This window comes from Oreochromis aureus, linkage group 19 (genome assembly GCF_013358895.1).
Source record: "Oreochromis aureus strain Israel breed Guangdong linkage group 19, ZZ_aureus, whole genome shotgun sequence".
Taxonomy (NCBI): Eukaryota; Metazoa; Chordata; class Actinopteri; order Cichliformes; family Cichlidae; genus Oreochromis; species Oreochromis aureus.
The window spans coordinates 643,406-663,825 of record NC_052960.1 but is presented as its reverse complement, the minus strand read 5'-3'; the positions used below and the strand labels follow the sequence as shown (position 1 = coordinate 663,825).

The 20,420-nt window shown below is 42.6% G+C and overlaps 2 protein-coding genes across 4 annotated transcripts; both read right to left on the bottom strand.

Moving 5' to 3' along the window:
- Positions 1 to 841: 841 nt before the first annotated feature.
- On the bottom strand, positions 842 to 7,594 carry LOC116328014 (C-C chemokine receptor type 6-like). The gene is made up of 2 exons (XM_039603031.1): positions 7,423 to 7,594; positions 842 to 2,674 (listed from the first exon to the last, which is right to left on the bottom strand). The coding sequence occupies exon 2, from the start codon at positions 2,663 to 2,665 to the stop codon at positions 1,565 to 1,567; it is 1,101 nt and encodes a 366-aa protein (XP_039458965.1). The 5' UTR covers positions 2,666 to 2,674; positions 7,423 to 7,594; the 3' UTR covers positions 842 to 1,564.
- Positions 7,595 to 9,956: 2,362 nt separating this feature from the next.
- Positions 9,957 to 13,573, bottom strand: LOC120434699 (interferon-inducible GTPase 5-like). Of its 3 annotated transcripts, XM_039603000.1 has the most exons (4): positions 13,218 to 13,573; positions 12,086 to 12,322; positions 11,149 to 11,714; positions 9,957 to 11,048 (listed from the first exon to the last, which is right to left on the bottom strand). In XM_039603000.1, the coding sequence occupies exons 3-4, from the start codon at positions 11,705 to 11,707 to the stop codon at positions 10,429 to 10,431; spliced, it is 1,179 nt and encodes a 392-aa protein (XP_039458934.1). In that variant the 5' UTR covers positions 11,708 to 11,714; positions 12,086 to 12,322; positions 13,218 to 13,573; the 3' UTR covers positions 9,957 to 10,428. The 3 variants fall into 3 exon arrangements, with proteins under 3 accessions (XP_039458934.1, XP_039458933.1, XP_039458935.1); XM_039602999.1 differs by lacking the exon at positions 13,218 to 13,573 and having other exon boundaries at positions 12,086 to 12,400; XM_039603001.1 differs by lacking the exon at positions 13,218 to 13,573 and having other exon boundaries at positions 11,149 to 12,400.
- Between the last annotated feature and the right edge of the window lie 6,847 nt (positions 13,574 to 20,420).

Genomic DNA, 20,420 nt, shown 5'->3' with positions numbered 1-20,420 from the left:
TGTCTCCATTAATGACAGTTTCATATGTTATTTCCTGTCCTGAGGTCTTTACGTCACACAGACAATGACATCTGAGGTACAACATGAACTCACACATCAGTGCTCAATAAAATGTTTTGTGCTTCCAAAAGTCTGACCTGCGCAGAGGTCACTGACCTCCACAGTAAAGCTGCAGGAGCATGAAACAGGTAACTTGAATTTGAGCTGCCTGAAGTAATCAGCAGTGTGTGTGTGTGTGTGTGTGTGTGTGTGTGTGTGTGTGTGTGTGTGTGTGTGTGTGTGTGTGTGTGTGTGTGTGTGTGTGTGTGTGTGTGTGTGTGTGTGTGTGTGTGTGTGTGTGTGTGTAACCCATTTCATACATAGATCTAAAATACTATTAACCAACATTTCTGTGTTCCTGAAGATCCCTCCATCCAAACCTGGAGCCGTGGCTCATCGTCCTGCTGCCTGATAAGACTCAGCCATCGAGTCTATCTGTGCTCATGTCTGTACCCTGTGACACCTCTGCTTATCAGCACATCTGAGAAAGTCATTGTTGGCAACCGCACACGGTGTCACAATCTGCTGCCACACTTCTCCTTTCACTGTTAATCTGATCAAGATCTAGTTTTCCCAGCTTCCTGTTCCTCCGTAGCCCAGTTTAACTGTGGCGTTCCCCAGGGCCCTGTGCTCGGCCCGCTGCTCTGCTCGGGTTACCCACTTCCTCTCAGACATGATACTCAGAACTGATGATCTCTATCCACAGAGAACCCACGCAGACAATATCTTAAAATACATTTTAGTCAGCAAACTTTTGGCACATCCAGTCAAATTAATAATTAATATTGATTAAAACCTCTGATATTTTCTTACAGTTTTATTCAAATAATGCACAAAAACACAGATCTACAAAATGCCAAATATTAAAAGCAGCAGGGCACGTGTACAGCAGGGTCAAGAAAAGAAGATGAGGTTCAAGTGACAGTTACGGGAAGATCCAGAAAATGAGGAAGTTTAGCTTCTTATCTTTAAAAACAGCAGATTTAATCATCATACACAAAAAAGAAGCTCCTGCTGGCGACACGAGAACAGGAATAAACGCCTCGACTGTAATACCAAATTATTCCAACAGGGCGCTTCGTTCTCAGACTGCAGGATTATGTGTTTACATGTTCATGTCACAAAAGCTTTGGAAATCAGAAAACCGACCTCGATGCCCCAAACATCCAAACCTGCCCGTTATAAAAAGTTAGAGATGCAATCTATAGCATCAAACTTCATTAGCAAAGAGTACAGTTAGCAACCTGCATGACACAGTTACTTCTAAATCACAAGAACAATACGTGAAGTCAAAGTGTGAGATTCTGCTGCTGTGCTTATAGTTTTAATAAGCTGCTGTGGTCACCTGTGTTTCTGTGGACAAGTGTTGGACTTTATACACCTGTGAATGAAAAATGTCCAGTTTTGTGTCATATAAACTGGATGCAGTTAGATGAGAACATCTCACAGTCTCTATTATTAAAGCACAGTTTCACAGCAAAGCTTGAGATGAGCGCCGGACTGATTTCCCTTCATAGCTCAAGTGTTACGCGCTGAATGACGACATGTTGTTGGAGCCTTCCGACGACTTCAGCCCTGACATGCAGATCTCGGACGTGCCACGTGACGAGCGAGCGGTGTAGATGTACCTTTTGCTGAAGCACCAGAGGTCCAGCATGATCTGGCGGAAGTGGTTCCTGAACTTGACCCCGACGAAGGCGTAGAGGAAGGGATTGAGACAGCAGTGCAGGTATGCGACGGTCCTGCAGATGTTGAGAAATTTGAGTTTGAGCTTCTCTGCGTCGCAGCTCCTTTGCTTGAACAGAGACAGCGTGTGGATCAGCAGGGTCACGTTGTACGGAAGATGGCAGACAATGTAGACCACAACGACCGCCAACACCACCCGGACAGCCTTGTGCCGCTGGTTGCTCTGCGCCCTCAGCAGCGTGTAGATGATGGAGGAGTAGCAGAATGCCATCACGCACAGCGGCAGCAGGAAGCCAACGGCCATCTGGAGGCTGGGTACCAGCAGCTTCACGAGCGCCGCAGTTTCAGTCTGGTTGAAAGACATCTGACACATCACGGTGACGCGGTCAGACCCCAGGAAGTTCTCTTGAGAGCGTTCGGTGTAGATGAGCGTGGGCAGAGTTAACACCACCGCAAACACCCAAACAGCCGAGCACATCAGGCGGCTGTAGACGAGGGCGCGGGAGCGCGCCCCAAAGGAGCGCGTCGCCCGAACAATCGCGATGTACCGATCGCAGCTGATGCAGGCGAGCAGCAGCATGCCGCTGTAGAGGTTAATGCTGTAGGACGACCGGAGCACCTTACAGGCCGCCCTGCCCATCGACCAATCGTGCTGCTCGTTGTATATGACGAACGGAAGCGTAGCCACGAAGATCAGGTCGGCCACGGCCACGTTGAAGAGGTAGACGTCCGTCATGGTCTTGGTTCTCTTGTAGAAGATGTAAGTCACCATCACCAGGACGTTACCAATCAGGCCGAATCCACAGATGATGGAGTGGATCAAAGTCTGGGCGATGACCTCACTGGGGTCCGGATCCATGATGCAGAAGCCGTCATCGATATATGTCTCAGCATCGTTGCCATAGTCACCGAATGTCGCGTTTGCAGGACTCTCCGTCATGTTTGGGACCTGGAGAAGAAAAGAAACATGATGAGTGAAGCACCGACTGGAGACATTTTCAGAAGGACCTGAAACGTGCTGTGTGTGAAGGTTTGATCGTTTGATGTTGTTCAGGTTCAGCGAGGATCTCCGGCCTCCATTGTTCTCTGTAGAGCTGATGTGTTATTTAATGCTCCATCGCTCAGAGAAACCAGAAGTTGTACACTGTAAAAAACGCTTGTTTATAAATAATTAAAACACAGAAATCGTGAATGTTTCCTAAAGCTGTCCTGCTGCTGCGCTGCCTGGGTTCCCATCCAGGCGCCGTCCTGGAGCTGACCTTTCTCGTGTCTTCGGGTCAGTCATGTTTACATCGAGGATCTCTCCAGCGTGAAGTGTCTGACGCGCTACATGAGCTGAAGCCGCGGCGTCTGCTTCCACCAGTCAGTGAAGGTCTTGCAGTCACATGTGGGTTTTTTGGTCTGTGCCTCTAACAGCTTCCTGTTTCTGCCATGTTTCCACTGAACGCTGCCACAGCAGCTCCGACCTTAAACTTCAGCACAGTGTCTTTGGTGGTTTTTGTGTTCCTGTCTCTGTGCCACATAACGATCTGTTGGCTCAACTCTTCTCTGGATGAGTCGGTCTCATCCATTTAACAGCAAACTCAGCAGAACGAGTCTGACACTCAGATGCAAAAGTTTCAGGACACTGAAGTTGTAAAAGTTTACACACCGTCTGATTTCTAAATGTGTGATCGTGTGTGAATCATTTTGCAATAATAGTTATTAATATTGAACTAAATTTAATTTGAATCAAAGTTTTCCTTTGATTTGAAGGAAAACTTTGAAACATCAGTTGTGTGAATAGTTTGATCTGATTCTCACAAACAGCTGAATTACTGTGATTTCTGTCCTGATCTAAAGCTGCAGTTTTACTTCCAGATGTAAAATCTGTGGTGAAAAAGCCAAAATTGAACAACAGAAGGTTCTGTGTGTCCTGCAGTCAGTGTGATGACACCAAAGGAAAATCCTCGTGCCATCATTAATGCTTAGAAAGCAGGTTTGACCTCGGACAGACCACCGCGCTGTCTGATGAAAGAAGATATGAAGAGTTCAGCACCAACACTACAGATAAATCCGGCACAGCGTGCACCCTGCACACACCGGGGGTAGAAACTCCTCACACCTTTTCTAGTGGTTTTAGAAAATAAACCATCGTTCTGTTTCAGCTGTTCCTCTGGTTGTGAATGACCCACTTTCAGCCCGAGGCGACGCCTGCACAGGTACGCTGTGCTTCGTGCTTCTCTCAGAAAATGATCCGATTGTTATCAGAGGGCATCTCAGATGTAATGAGGTCAAAAAACAAACACTAAGAGCCAAACTGAAGCGAGAAAATCACCAAAAAGGGAGTGCAGAGGCTTTGTGTCTGCACAACTGCACTTTAAGCTGCTCTCATGGTATTTCAGAGTTTTTTTCATTGTTCAAACACAAACGAAGATTCTTTCTATCAGATTCTGATTTCTGAAGAAACCAGCGAGCTCTAACCTCCAGTCCGGCCCACTGGATAACATTTCATTCACTTGCTAATTTATTTATTTTTCAATAAAACTATGCTGTCGGATGAGAAGTTAAAATCGGTCTAAATGCAGATAAACCAAATATAATGATGTCAAATCCAAATAGAATCTTCACAGACTGGCTTTTACTGCTGAGTTTAAGTGTTGGGCCTCTGTTTGTGGCTGTGAAACTGTTTCAGAGCTTGTTTGACTCATTACTAACATAAAAAACAAGATTGATTATTGTTATTATTGAGAATTGGAGAAAAAAATCCACATTTTTTCAGAACTAAGATGATGAACTAAACATGTGGATAAAATGTAACAGTTTCAGATTTACTGAACTAGATTTTATCAGCTCGCTGTTAAATTTTGGGCTTTTTCCAGGAGAAATCTTTAAACTATTTTTAGTAAAAAAGAAAAATTTTGAAGTTTTTTTGTTTCTTTGTTTGTCTTTTAAATAAAGCATTATAAACTTGAGATCAAACCGGGTCGCACGTGGGCCGTGACCTACAGACACTGTGACACCTTAATGAGATTAAAGTACCTCATTTGACCTTTTTTGAAATCCTTCCACTGAATTAAATCATCTGAGACTTCAAACGTCACTCCTTAAACACGACGACTCAGAACTGTTCAGTTTTTCTGATCTGAGCCGATATAAACCAGCGAGGGTGGGAGCAGTGTGAGAGGCAGAGGAGGATGAAGGGAGGAAGATGGAGGGCAGCACGTACAGGCAGACCTAACCCATATAAAAAGCAGAGGACACGCAAAGTGTGAGATTTAAATGTCTCATATTTGATGTATTGATGAACGTGGGTCTGTGCAAGGATCCGTCTGCAGGCTTTGAAGCTGTTTCCCACACGAGCTCGTTCAACGTGTCTTTGAACAACGTGTGATTGCAAAGCTGCTAAAATACAGATAATTAAACAGGAAATTTGAATTATTCGTTTTTGTCCACCAACAGTTAAATATGCCTGTAACAAAAATAAGCCCACATACTACTACTACTACTAATAATTATTATTATTAATACAAAAATCCCAGAAATTACATGAAATGAAAACTAAAAATTAAAACTTATAAATGAGCAACTAAATCAAAAAAACCTCTCAGTTTAAATTTAACTAAAAAAATTCAACATGATAATAATTCTGTTTGTTCTGATGTTTATAATGAAAACAGCAGGAAACAGCGAGACCTTCAAAGTAAAAACTTCAACCAGATAAACAAACTGTTAGAGCTTCAGACTTCAGTTCATTTATTTAAGATGTATTAAGCAGCATTAATAATTAATATTATGTGTTGTTTCTTTGTTAAATCACATTGAATTCATTGATCTGAGGAGACCCACAGCCTGGCGTCTCTCCACGGCCCAGCAGTCACTGGGACGCCGGCTCACATATTTCACATTTTCATATTTTCTCGCTTCCCATCAAGTTAAAATGCTCTTATTAACGCATGAAGCTTTACATGGACATGATAATAATAATATTTGAGTGTGGGGTGCTGTGGTTTCCTCCTGCAGGCCACAGGTTTGCATGTTGGGTTAATTAGTGATTGTAAATTAGCTGCAGGTGTGACTCGTCTGTAATCTGAGGTCCAGCTCTGCTTTTACTTCATGTGTTTGTAGAATTGGACTTTAACACGTTTCTGTAGCTGTGTTAATAATGAAGCCTCTGCAGCGCCGTCATTAGTCTGACTGACTGTGTGCGATCTCCTTCTAATGTGTGGTTTGCCGATAAGACAGTTTTGGTGCATTGGTGAGGTTTGAAAGTTGAGTTTGGGGTTTAGAGATTTGAGTCACAGCAGTTGTGGAAAAACCATCAAAGCAGATAGAAACGAGGGATGGAACGAGTTTGGGCGAGCGAGAAGGCGTCAGTTATTTCACATGAAATCAGAGCGCGTCTGATGGACCCGTACGAGAGGAGGAAACATCAGGACAACTTCATGTTCCAGTCATTTGTCCTCGTTTCCTTTTTTCTCACACAGCATTCGTGCTTCTTATAATTATGACAGATGACACAGAAAAACAAGGTCACGGCTCCTCCCACCCGAACCCCTCACAATCTTTTTTTTTTAGGTACATTAACTCTAGTATTTTTAATGAAGCATTATTATTATTATTATTATTATTCTTATTATTATTTTGATGAAACATTGCTACATGTCACTTTCATGCTGTGGATATTTTCTGAGTTCCAGGCCCTGAAAGTCCACAGCAGGTGGGTTCAGATTTAAGCATTAAAAAAAATGTCAGCATTTTTTTAACAATTTCACGAATCCATCAGATGTTCACATGAAATGTTCAAAGCTGAAAAACACATTGAAGCTCTGTTTAAAAACTAAAGTGTTGGAGCCACAAGAGTCCAGAGCTAAAGACAGTTTCCCCCGACAGGCCGCGAGCGTCAGCATAAATAAACTGCAGCAGTTTGTGACACAGAGGAGCAGAAACCAACATTAGTGTCCTGATGTTTGACCTGTTTCTGATAAATCACAGTGCATTCTGGGTAAACCTTTGAGGCTCGTATTAGCATGTGGAGCAGGTAGCAGTCAGATTAATCTGTATTTGACCCCACGATCGTCTTAATTACGTGATTACCTGGAACAACCTGATATGTATTTATTATTGTGCTATCTACTGTACAATATAAAGCGCCTTGAGGCGACTTTTGTTGTGATTTGGCGCTATATAAATAAAATTGAATTGAATTGAATGTTTCGTTCTGTTTCTGGAATGAGGGAGGCAGGACATGGATGCTGTTTCACAGCTTTGAGGAAACACCTTTAAGTTCTGAGTAAATGGACCCTGCAGCGCAGCGATAAAGACACGAACAAGAACTTCAACTTCTTTAAAAACCTGCTGTGAGGAACAAATGCGACAGGTTGATATCGCTCTCATTTTACCTCTTTCAGTTCTCACTAACCTCAGTGAGGCTATTATTAATGAGAAAGGCAGTAAAGAAAAGACAACACCTTTCTAAAAATGCAAACTGGGAACAAACAGGGTTTCATGTTTTTGCAGAACTGGCAGTTCTCCAAATATGAAATAATATCTGTGAAGGCAGTTTGTCCTTTAAAGTCTGACGCTGATCATTTCTTTAAAACTTTGAAATTAATTCTGTGCTGCATCTAAACAAACGTTTCCCTACATGCAGCACAGTGAAAGCAGACACACTAAAATCACAATGCAGTGAGACAGTAAAGTGTAGAGCATGCATACCTTGCAGAGCGTTCTCCCTGAGCCGATGTTTTTCTGACTCCTGACAGAGCGGCAGCTCTTTAGCAGCTCCTCGCTCTGTGTGGGTACACAGAGGGTGATGGCACCACAAAGAACAAAACCTCAAAGCAGGCGCAGTCGAAGCCACGTTCTCTCAGGCTCGCTGACTGTAAAAAGCTGCTCTGATCTTCACGCTCACACGGAGCTTCCTTATCTGATGGTTTGATCAGCAAAGCCGTCACCAGCCGCGTGGGGACGTCCTTTCTTTACCTGCCCCCACAAAGGTCACGTCTGACACAAAGAATTTCTCTTTTTTGTGGGAAACTAACATTTGATTAGCTGGCTGTATTTAAAAATGATAATTTGTTGCCTTAAAACAAACAAACAACAACTTTAGAGTTATGAGATACATTAGCTAAATAAACGCGGCCTAGATGTGATTTGGAAGGAGAACCCACAATATTCGCATTTAGTGTCACTCTCACATCTGTGTGCCCCATACACCGCACTGTTACAGTAACACCAGTGACAGTGGTTTGTTACAGTAATAGTAAGAATAAAGTACACCTTTCCTCTATTCTGAGGTTTTTACATATCAGGGAATCATGAAATGAATCCTTTATCAAACACAGCAAGAACGAAATTCAGCGTGGAGATGTTTGCAGCACCAGGCCTGGTGATTTGGGCCCCTTGCAGTCGCTGAGTGAGTCATAAATCCTGTTTACATCAAAGTATTCTTTACTCATCTGTGAGGTCGTCTGTTCCACAGCTACAACTGGGACCACACTGGGACCAGACTGGGACCAAGCAATCAACAGAACAATGATCCCACACACAGGAAATCTAAAAAGCATTTCTAGGATTTTTACTAGTTATTTATTAACAGCATTATTAGTGGAAAACAGGTAAATGTACAAATAAATACTGGATACCAAATCAAACATCCAGAAGAATCCAAGTTTCTTTCTTTCTGTATTTTTAATACAATTTTATATAATATAACATATTATACTTTATTTAATAAAATAAATTTCATTCAAAATAACAGTTAATAAGTAAATAAACTTGAAAACATTTGAGGTTTTTGCAGGAAGTTTGCCTCCATCTCTGTTGTTTTCTAACTTTGAACAGAAACTGATGATGCCAAACGTCAGCTGCAGGTTTTCTGAGAGCAAAGCTGAACTTCTGTATTTACAGGATAATATCTGAGACAAAATCAGTGATTGCTCCACAAAGCACCAGGTTCACCAAACTCTAACTTTCAACTCTGAGTTTCCAGTTTCACAGAAACGCATGTAGGTGACAGGACAGATTCACCATGGCAACGGGTAAACAACGAGCAGAGCTTCAGGGAACTGAGGAAGATGAAGATGATCAATGTGGGGCATGGAGTGTATCTTTAAAATTCATCATCATCATCATCATCATCACTCAGTCACCATCTGGCCAACTTGTAGATTATAGATAAAACTGCAGTTCTACCAAATTTCACATCTGAGTTTTAAATCCAATGATTCAGCTTCACGGACATGAAGAGCAGGTGGACAAAACTGGAGATAATAATATGAATCAAACAGATGAGACCCAGTTTACTGACAGACCTGTGAGATAAATGTCAGTCTCATCTTCACTAAGATATTCAGATCATCTCCACCTCTGATTATTTTCCATCCCTGTAACTGATCACAGCCCCGTAAACGATTGATCCCTGATCAGCGTGTGCTCCGTGTTTAGATTTCTCCTTCTCTGTGTGAATGTTCACTGCAGTGCGTCTCCTGTTTCCTCTCCTGCTGCTGTTTGTGGCTCCAAAACAAACTGACAGTATTTGGTAGTGAAATGGCGCCACCTCGTGTCTCTATGCGATGCATTTCACTGACGTCACAGCCAGTTAAAGTTAATCCTTCCTGTCTTTGTTACAGGTGATGAGGCTGTCATTGAAGGCCTCGGGACAGATCTGATGGCTGCAGTCTGTTCTGTTATCTCCTAGATGCGTTAGTATTCTCCACCATTAATCCTTATTCTGTTTTGTGCATAACGTAAATCTACATCACAGAGTCAGGGTATCTAATATTGTGTCCACATCTTATGCAGAAGGTGCACTCTGAAACAGACAGGAGACTGTAAGGTGGAGTCAGGGGAGAGTGTAGGTGGTCAGGTGGAAGCTGAAGAAGGAGGAGACAGTCTCTGGGTGGTAGAGTACCAGATGACTGAAGTGCTGAGGTGTTATATAAATGATATAGTGGTGCATAAACACGCAGAGAGATGCTAACCTGCACACTAACACTGATGTTTATTTATCAACAACATTTTATTAATAATAAACAGGTGTGATGGTGATAAGTAATATAATTCATATCGTTATTATTTGTATTGTAGTTTCTCACTTTGACCACCAGAGGGCAGTGAACACTCATCACAATCACAGTCAGCTGCAAGTAAAAACAGAACAACCTCTGATTCTCACATTACATCAGTCTGTTTAACTCAGTGTTTCTGATGCTGGAAGCTATGATGTGAAAATATAATACAGCAAAACAACCAGTTTCATCACAATTTATTCAAACAACAAGACACGTTTGAGTAAAGGTAGAAACAGCTCAGATAAATTAGGTTCAGTTAAGTCCCTACAAATCAGAGAAAAGCCCAACAATCAGACATCACTCTGTGACCAAAGACCTGGTGACAGAGGGAAGGAAAAACTGCCTTTAACAGGAAGGAGACCCAGGAAGTGCAGCCATCTGCCGCAACTAGTTGAAGGTGGGTCATCGTATCTCCTGATGACTGTCCTGAGGAAGCACTTACACAAAGGAAAAACATGACAATGACTCAGACTTCTACACTTTACACAGTTCATATCTGAATAATATGATGATGTTTGTTTCTGTATTTATGTGATGATGAGAAAAGTTTGAGTGTGTGAAGCTGACCAGCTGTACAAGGAGACTGGTTTAATGAGTTTCATGTGTGAATCCCAGTTTCACTGAGTTTCATTGCCTTTTACTTCCACGCTCAGACCAGAGCCTTCTTTAACACCTTCTGAGCGTCTTCAGCGAGCTGGTTGAGGATAAAGTTCAGAACTCTGTAGGTCGTGACGAAGGAGAGGCTCATGGCTACCGGGATTCCCACTATGGGAATGAATCTGGACACTTCCTCTGCTCCAATTAATCCAGCTGCTCCTCCAAGTTGGGCGAACGCCTTCAGGAAGAGCTCTTTAGTAATTTCCTTCGCAGCCACTGGTGAAATGATGACATCACGCAGCTCAGTGTATGACACAGCTGTTCTGATAGCGAGTCTCTTCAGAGATTGGACATCGAGACCAAACGCATGTACAAAATGTGTGACAGCACCAATCAGCACAGCAACATCAACAGCAACAGAAAGCCCGGGAACGGGAACAGCTGCAGCAGCTGCAGACAGAGTGGCCAAGAGATATAAGTGTACCTTTAAAGCTTTTTTCTTCTTGCTGATGACGTCGGGGTTGACGTTGGGCATGACATACAGCAGAGTGTCCCTCTTATCTTTGGGAAGCTCTCTCTCTAAGGTCTGTAAGAGAGAGAAGTCGAACTTGTGGAGCTGAAAACTCGACATGAGGAAGACTCGTGGAGACTCGATGCCTAAGTCTTTGAGTCCTGCGTCACAGAGGAAACATGTCAACACGATCAGGTTCATAAAAATAAAAAACGATTAAAAACTAGATTTAAATGATTTTGAAAACTCGACCTCACTCACGCTGAATGCAGTCGTCTCTGATTTTTGTGAGAGTTTTCTCTTTGCTGGAGTCTGAAACACTTTCCTCGGCTCGGATATCGTTGTCGATCTTTGAGCGAACAAAGTAGAAATTTTTCTTCATCTTCTTAATCTTCTGAGCGAGTTTCACGTCGTTTTCTCTGAAGCGAGTGTCTGAGATGATGAGGAAGAAGTCATACTTGTCAAACCCAACAAGCTTCAGGTATTTCCTCGCTGGGAAGTCTTTGGTTCCGATTCCAGGAAGATCCCATAAAGTGACGTTGGGATTATCTGGATGGGGGTACGGTGTGACCTCTGACGTAGTTTCTGTGACACCAGTAGGAGCAGCTCCCTCGTCTCTGTTCTTTATCCCCCTGAAGGCATTAATAAAGGTGGATTTACCTGCACCACTTTCTCCTGTGATGGCGATATTTAACGAGACATTGGTTTGTTTTTCTAAATATTCTTTAATCCTTTTTGCTGCTCCGGCCGTGTCGTTGTTCTTCAGGGCTTCTTTAACTCCAGGAATTTCTTCTGGGCACGAATCATCTGGATCCTCCATGCTGATCCTGACAGAAAGAAAAACATAAAGACTTTTATTCTGGAATGCAGACACATACTATTGATTATCAGTAATGTTACTGACGGCACACGGACACAGCACATGTGGGCAGTAAGTCATTAAAGGTAAAACGGTAAATGTCGGTAAAAGACGTGTTTATATGAGAAAACACTGAGCCCACCAAAGTCTCTTCCTGGGGTTTGTTGAGTATTTTTACATCCAATATTAACATTAATTTACAAATAATATCTTTCTATAAACCTGAAAGTTTGCCTTTTCCTTGACTTGAAAAACTAATTTGTGCTTATTCTCATTCTTGTTCTGATAGGACAGCAAACCTGTCACTTAACTAAGTTTAAGGTAACAGCAGGTACTCACTGGATTCCTCGTACTGTTGACACACACACAGCTGGATCAGCAACAACTGCGATCGGTGCTTCACTTTGTTCTCACCTGGTTGTTATACAGGTGCAGTACAGGTGAGGGCAGATCCTTAGAGAGCGACCAATGAAAATGCTGCAACCTGAACCAACCAGTTTGTTTTTACTCTTTTTTTTAACTGCAGGTGTTGTTGGAAACAGAGAGGAGGGCTGTGTGTGCATAACAGAGCTGCACCTGCAAGAGCAGCAAACATGGTTAAGGAAGTGAACCACAGACACTGTTTGGACAATTAGAGTTTAATATTTAAAATCCACGAGCACCGCCTACAACAGAGCTCAGCCAATAAGATCACTGTGTTTGCTGCTGTGATGGGCGATGATTTAAAACCAAAGAATGTTCATTTTGTTGTTTTTAAAGTTTGCCTGGTTGTACCTGAGTTTGGGCGGAGGTTACACACACACACACACACTCCTACCTGGTTACAGCAGGATGAGTATGTGAGTTTAATGAGTCACCTGACTGTCAGGCTGAAGAGTGGCAGCATTCTTACACTCATCAATCACCCAAAAATGTAGACGTAGTTTTAATTCACTTGAAAGCCAGAAAACTAAAAAAACAGTTTTATTTGTTGTTACCGATCGTCCATCTGGGCCTTAGAGTTTCTGATTTTCATACTTTTATCTCATTTAGTGCTCAGTTCTGATAAAATCATCATTGTAGGTGATTTTAACATCCAGATGTTGAAAATCAGTAACAGTAGCCTTTCCATTTAGAATAATGGATTACACATGAGGACTCTCATCACAGTAGGTGTCTTTCTGAAAGTGCTGTAACTAAGTTTAAGGATCTGCTGTAGCTTCTCTGAAAAAAAAGTCTCAAATGAGAAGTGGTCATGGGCCGGCTGAGTCATCTGGATTTTTCCATGGTGTCCCTGTGGTCCCTCCTCTGGGCGGAGCCCTCGTCAGTACACCTGTTATACTCACCTGTGGGAGATCCAGGCCAATCTGCAGGCAGTATTTAAGACTAGAAGAGGAATCAATCTGTTTCACCGTCCCCAACCTCAGCTTCTCCATACCTCCATTAACCAACCTGTCCCTCTGTTCATCGAGCCCCCACTCCAAACACTCACCGCTGTGCTTTAGTTTTACTGTCACTGTTACACACTGAAGGAGGACGAGGTTCATCCAGGTGCACACTGAGGTTTATTGCTCTGAAACACAGCAAAACAGCAGTTCTGTGTTACTGACAGCTTCTGTTACCATAACTGGCCTGTGTTACTTTTGTAAGGGATTACTTGGCCAGTCACTTATTTGTCAGAGTGACTGTCTGCCACTGCCACCTACAGGTTACTGAGTTAAAGCAGATAACTCGTAAGCTGGAGAGGAAATGGTGCGTCACAAATTTAGAAGATGATCATTTAGCCTGGAGAAATAGTTTGTTGCTTTATAAGAAAGCCCTCCACAAAGCCAGAACGTCTCACTACAACCCTAAGAACAACCCCAGGTTTCTCCTCAGCACTGTAGCCAGGCTGACAAACAGTCAGAGCTCTGTTGAGCCAACCATCCCTTTAACACAGAGGTGGGGGAACTCCAGGCCTCAGGTCCCGAAGGTTTTAGATGTGTCCTTGATGCATCACAGCTGATTTAAATGGCTAATTTACCTCCTCAACATGTCTTGAAGTTCTCCAGAGGCCTGCTAATGAGCTAATCATTTGATTCAGGTGTGCTGACCCAGGGCGTGTTATCTAAAACCACCAGGACACCGGGCCTTGGTACCTGGACTTCCCCGGCCCTGCTTTGACTAGTAATGATTTCATGAACTTCTTTACAAATAAAATGTAACCATTACTGAAAAAAAAATCCCAAATTTGATAACTGCTGATATTTTAGACTCTTTCTCTCTGATCGTTCTGAGTTAACTTCAATAATTACTTCCTCCAAACCATCAACGTGTCTTTTAGACCCCATTCCTACAAAACTGCTCAAAGAAGTCCTGCCATTAATTAATGCTTCGATCTTAAATATGATCAACCTATCTCTAATAATCAGCTATGTACCACAGGCCTTCAAGCTGGCTGTAGTTAAACCTTTACTTAAAAAGCCATCTCTAGACCCAGCTGTCTTAGCTAATTATAGGCCAATCTCCAACCTTCCTTTCATATCAAACATCCTTGAAAGAGTAGTTGTCAAACAGCTAACAGATCATCTGCAGAGGAATGGCTTATTTGAAGCGTTTCAGTCAGGTTTCAGAGCTCATCACAGCACAGAAACAGCTTTAGTGAAGGTTACAAATGATCTTCTTATGGCCTCTGACAGTGGACTCATCTCTGTGCTTGTCCTGCTAGACCTCAGTGCTGCGTTCGATACTGTCGACCATAATATCCTATTAGAGCGATTAGAACATGCTGTAGGTATTACAGGTACTGCAATACCTACAACCCTACAACCCTAACCCTATCTAATTAGTGTGTGAAGAGGACTCTCCATTTACATGCACAAAGGTCAATTATGGAGTTCCACAGGGTTCAGTGCTAGGACCAATTCTGTTTACATTACACATGCTTCCCCTAGGCAGCATCATTAGAAGACATAGCATACATTTTCACTGCTATGCAGATGACACGCAGCTCTATCTATCCATGAAGCCAGGTAACACACACCAATGAGTTAAACTGCAGGAATGTCTTAAAGACATAAAGACCTGGATGGCCGCTAACTTTCTGCTTCTTAATTCAGATCAAACTGAGGTTATTGTACTCGGCCCTGAATATCTTAGAAATATGGTATCTAACCAGATTCTTACTCTGGATGGCATTACCTTGGCCTCCAGTAACACTGTGAGGAACCTTGGAGTCATTTTTGACCAGGACATGTCCTTCAACGCACATGTAAAAAATTACATCTGAATGTTAAATCTAAATGTTACAGGAAACTAAATATTTAGGCTAACATGCTAATTTATTGTACGTATCAACGGAAATACCAAAATAAAAGCTTTATGAAAACCTCCGGTAAAAGGACAACACATGAGAACCGTTTGGACTCAATCTACATATGTTTGTTCATTTTCTTAAAATCACTTTGGAAAATAATATTTTACACCATTTAACTGCTGGTTAAGGTTAGGAATAAGGTTAGGTTTAGCGCTGGAACATGTATTACCGCGGGACCGTCATTCCACTGGCATTCAGCCATAACCCGGCGCGGACCATAAGAACGCGGAAGGTCACCTTTCGCTAGTCCGGCCGCGCCGGAGTAAGCTATCAAGAGTGATATGAAAATGTCCGGAGCACACCAACAGATATTTGGATATCAATGGAAATACCAAAATAAAAGCTTAAGGAAACCTGGGGAAGACCATCTGAGCCCGGCGGTCATTGCCGGCATGTCGGACGTTGCGGCTGGTCCGGCCTCGCCGGAGTAGGCTGGCTGCTGTTCTGAGAATGAGCTACCAAAGCTTTTTCTGGATAAATCACTAAAGATCCATTTATGGAAAGCTGCGATGAAGGCAGTTTTGTCTTTTTTTAATTTTTTTATTGAGCATCAACAATGTAGTACAAAGACATACATATAACAAGGCCACAATGCTCCTTTTTATATATTTACCCCACCCCAAGAACATATTGGAGAGGGGGAAAAAATTAAAATAAATAAATGAATAAAGTGAAATTAAATGAGGTGCAAGAAAAGTCAACATATTTACTTGAAAACAAACAAACATGTTTTTGTAAGGTTTTGAGCTAAATGTGGAAAAATGTTGCTGTTACTTTCAGCATGTTTCACTTCACAAAATGAAAGTGCGTGGACTCATCACATAATATTAATAAATTGAATAGTTCATTGTGACAGAATAAAACCAAGAAAACGGATGCAAACCGATTGTGTTAAAATGGCTGGCTGTGTGGCAGACAGAGGACTCACATCAAATGTTTACACTAGTTCATTTTTTAATTTTGATTTTGATTTTTTTAAATATCTGGGGCTGCTGCCTGGACCGCCGCCCCCTGGGACACCGCCACCGCCGGAGTAGGCTATAAAGAGTGATATAAACTTATTTAGAATTTACCTGAGTGAAAATGTCTGGAGCACACCAACAGATATTTGGATATCAATGGAAATACCAAAACCTGGGGACGAAGCCGACGTCGACAGACTGGCGGCAGTCCTCGCTGGTCTGTAGTTGGCTATAAAGAGTGATATAGTTGGGCACATTACAACTGAACCCTGAGCTGCCTCTCCTGTGGTAGGATCTCTAATCCACACAGGTTTAGAGATTCTATGCTGATTTAACTGACCATTTGCAGACTTCACATAAATTGTGCCACTTGAAGGATCAACTCCTGACACATGATCTTTTAAAACAGTTTTATCTGCACCTGAATCACACAGAAATTGAATGGTTTTACCCTGCACAGTTAACATGCGAACTGGTTTTACTTCTTTCCCTGACAGATTTAACAATACTTCAGTTAAGTCTAGAGTCTGAAACACAGGCTGTTGTAAATTCTGGCAAACTAAAGGATCATTTGTACATGTTGGTGGTGGTCAGAGGGCCCGGTGGCGCCAGTGTCCGGCAGCCTCGCCTCTGTCAGTGCGGCCCAGGGCGGCTGTGGCTACAACGTAGCTTGCCATCACCAGTGTGTGAATGTGTGTGTGAATGGGTGAATGACTGGATATGTAAAGCGCTTTGGGGTCCTTAGGGACCATAAAAGCGCTGTATAAATACAGGCCATTTACCATTTACCTCCACACTTTTGTGCTAACATGGACGTCATAAAATGTCCTTTACAGTCAACAGTTTGAACAAAAGGCTTGTTATAATCTGGAAGCCCTAGAACTGATGCTCCTGTCAGCATCTGTTTCAGCATGCACAGAGCTTGCTCCCCCTCAGGGGTCCAACTCAAACTTTCTGACATAGCTAAAGGTTTACTGTACATCATATCTAACAATGGCTGCGCAATTTCAGCGTAATGTACAGAAATTTAACAAACCTAGGAATTGCATCATGTGTTTCTGCTGCCAAAATAGCTGTTTTCCTCTCTGGATGTATGCTCTTCCCTGCTGCACTAAGCAGATGTCCTAAAAATTTCACTTCTGTCTTTACCCACTGTAGCTTTGAAAGTGAGGCCTTGTTACCTGTTTCAGCTAAGTGAGTTAGCAATGCCAATGATATGTCTCTACAATTCTTCTCTGAAGTGGATGCAATTAAAATGTCATCGACATATACCAACATCTGTGAATGTGATGGAATTACAAAATCAGACAGACAATTTGTAATATTCTGTGTGAAAATTGTAGGACTGTCACAAAAACCTTGCAGCAATCTGGTGTATGTGTATTTTTTGCCTTGATACGTAAAACCAAACCAACCCTGTGAATTCTCATGCACTGGTATGGAAAAGAAAGCATTACTTAAATCTACCACAGTGAAGTGTGTTTTGTCTAGCTTAAGCTGATTTAACAAGGTGTGGGGGTCGGGGACGCATGGAGCTATACTCTCCACTGCCTGATTTACAGCCCTTAAGTCTTGAATCATGCGCCACGACTGTGAATCAGCCTTTCTAACTGGGAAGATGGGTGTGTTACACACTGCCTGTGGAGCTTCAACTAGTATCCCTGCTTTAATCATATCCTCTATTACTGGTTTAATGCCTTCCACTGCATCAGGCTTCAAGGGATATTGCTTCACTCTTGGCCTAAAAGACATTTTGGGCTTTATTACTACTGGACTCACTGTGGTCATTAACCTCACATCAGTCTTCCCAGTAGACCAGAGCTTCTCTGGGACCTGTTTAAGCTCCGGGTGATCTCTGACATCTACAATATATCATTCTGTTGTGTCATTCTCACCCCCCTTTAAATGTGTTTGTGGTGTAGTATGTGTCACCCATCCCGGCTTTTTACGAAAGATGCTGTGCTGCATGTCTGTCTCCCAACCCCCTCCAGCTTGCTGCCACATTCCAACACTCTCCCCCTGCCTCACCAAAGATGCTAAGTCTGTCCACTCAGCTGTGCCACTCTTTGTCAGTGAAATATGTGGTGTCTGCCCTGTAAAGAGTTGTTGTGCAGCTTCAGAAAGGATCACACTACATCCAGCCATGGTTTCACCATCAGTGTATATTGCTTTTATGGTGATTCTCTGTGGCCCTAATTTCAGCACTTTATCTGTGTAGGCCTCATCAGGCCCAGGCGTAGTCTTAAATCTCAGTGTGACATGCAAGTCTTCTGGCGCCTGTGTGTTGTGTCTGGTTGTCAACATTTCCTGAGCTGCAGCTAACAGTTTACAGTTTATTTGATCCGGTCTGGAGGCCGACAGGTCAAGTGTCCAGCAATAATGCAAATCCCCACTGTCCTGATGAACCATTGTCTCAGCAGTTTCTCCTTTCCCTGCAGCTATCATCCCAATGGATGTTGGAATTATTGAAATTCCAAGTTTCATCATCATATCTCTTCCCAAGAGGTTCACCGGACAAGTTGGGCACATTACAACTGAACCCTGAGCTGCCTCTCCTGTGGTAGGATCTCTAATCCACACAGGTTTAGAGATTCTATGCTGATTTAACTGACCATTTGCAGACTTCACATAAATTGTGCCACTTGAAGGATCAACTCCTGACACATGATCTTTTAAAACAGTTTTATCTGCCCCTGAATCACACAGAAATTGAATGGTTTTACCCTGCACAGTTAACATGCGAACTGGTTTTACTTCTTTCCCTGACAGATTTAACAATACTTCAGTTAAATCTAGAGTCTGAAACACAGGCTGTTGTAAATTCTGGCAAACTAAAGGATCATTTGTACATGTATGTGTGTTAGCAGTGTCGACAAGTGCTAGTCATTTATTATAATAAGGGTTTCTTGCATCAGGGCGTTTATACTCGTCAAGCATGCGATCAGGACACTCTCTTGCGTGGTGGCCCATTTCCCCACATGCATAGCACTTATCATCTCTTTTACCACGGTTGCCACGGTAAATTGCCATGAGCCTCTATTTCTTCTACTCCTGCCTGTATTTTGCTCTCTTCCAGCCTGTCCCTGAAACAAAATTTCACCTGCTAAAAAGGCAGCGGCCTCAGAGCTTTGTAACTTCTTTTTTAAATTTTTAATAACTTCCTGCGCATGGTGGGCCCAATTCATGCATTCAACGGACCTGTCAGTGTTCTGATTAACATTTTGTTTTCTGATGAAAGCAGCAATGCGTGGATGGAAGCCATTCATCAGAGCATGTTTTAACTGCTGCTGATAAGGGCTGGCCTTCTCTGCACTCTCTTCAAGGCCGCTATGCTCTTTAAAAACTTCCTCTAATCTCGCCCTGAACTCATGAACATCCTCTCCTTCTTTCTGCACACATTGGGCGATTTTGTTGTAATCTACCGAAGCTTTAAAGGTAGTTCTAAGACGCTCATAAACCCCATCAACTTGGCCTCTTAGATTGTCATGGCCATAGGGTAGGACGGTATTACCATCCCTCCCTGTGTAGGTGCCTCGCACCCGAGCCCAGTTATATGTGAGACACTTCCGAAAGGTGGCTTCTGTTTCCTGGCCGTTTAAGCGGTACGAGGAGCAGAGTTGCTTGTGTCGGGCGATAAATTCATCAACATTAGTCAACGGGTCTCCTAAACCTTTACATGCCTCTGCACATTCAGATTCACTCCATGGCCTGTAAACACAAATAACACGGCTTCGGTCACCTTCAACACCAAAATGGGGATTCGCGACCTCCACCATGGGAAACGTATCTAGGACAGGGTAGACAGGCATACCAGCTGCACTCGCCTCATCCCTTTTAGTTTTGGATCTAGTGTTATAAGGGCTTAAATATTGTGCTGCGGCATCCCCAAACTCCTGTCGTACTCTATCCTCCTCCTCTTTCTCCCTCTCTAATGCTGCTCTACGCTGTTGGTCCCTTAATGTCAGCACCACTGAAGTAGACTGTCCGTCTCATCTTCAGGTTTCACAGCTAATGCTTGCAAAGCTGCTCTCTTCGCGTTCACTGCCTCCTGTCTTTTCTGCGCCTGCTCTAACCACGGTTTAGCGGACGCCAGTTGTAACTCTCGCTCTTGTTTCAATTTTTCAATTTCAATTTCAAGTATATATATATATATATATAGTTTATTGTCATTGTCAAGAACAATGAAATTGTGTTTGGAGCTTCTACAACAAATAATAATAAATACTAAATTCCCCTTAGACCCAAGTGTGACTATTTAACCCAGTGTGACTTCAGTGCAATGAGACGATCCTTAGCAAAAACATGAGAATATGACAGGTAATGTTCATGGGACATTCAGACAAAGACCTGAGAAATATGACAAAGTGCAACAGTGCAA

Coding starts and splice junctions, on each gene's coding strand:
- LOC116328014 (XM_039603031.1), bottom strand. CDS start 2,665: ATGACGGAGAGTCCTGCAAACGCGACATTCGGTGACTATGGCAACGAT.
- LOC120434699 (XM_039603000.1), bottom strand. CDS start 11,707: ATGGAGGATCCAGATGATTCGTGCCCAGAAGAAATTCCTGGAGTTAAA. Junction 11,049..11,148: donor CAGAGACGACTGCATTCAGC/GTGAGTGAGGTC, acceptor TCTGTGACGCAG/GACTCAAAGACTTAGGCATC.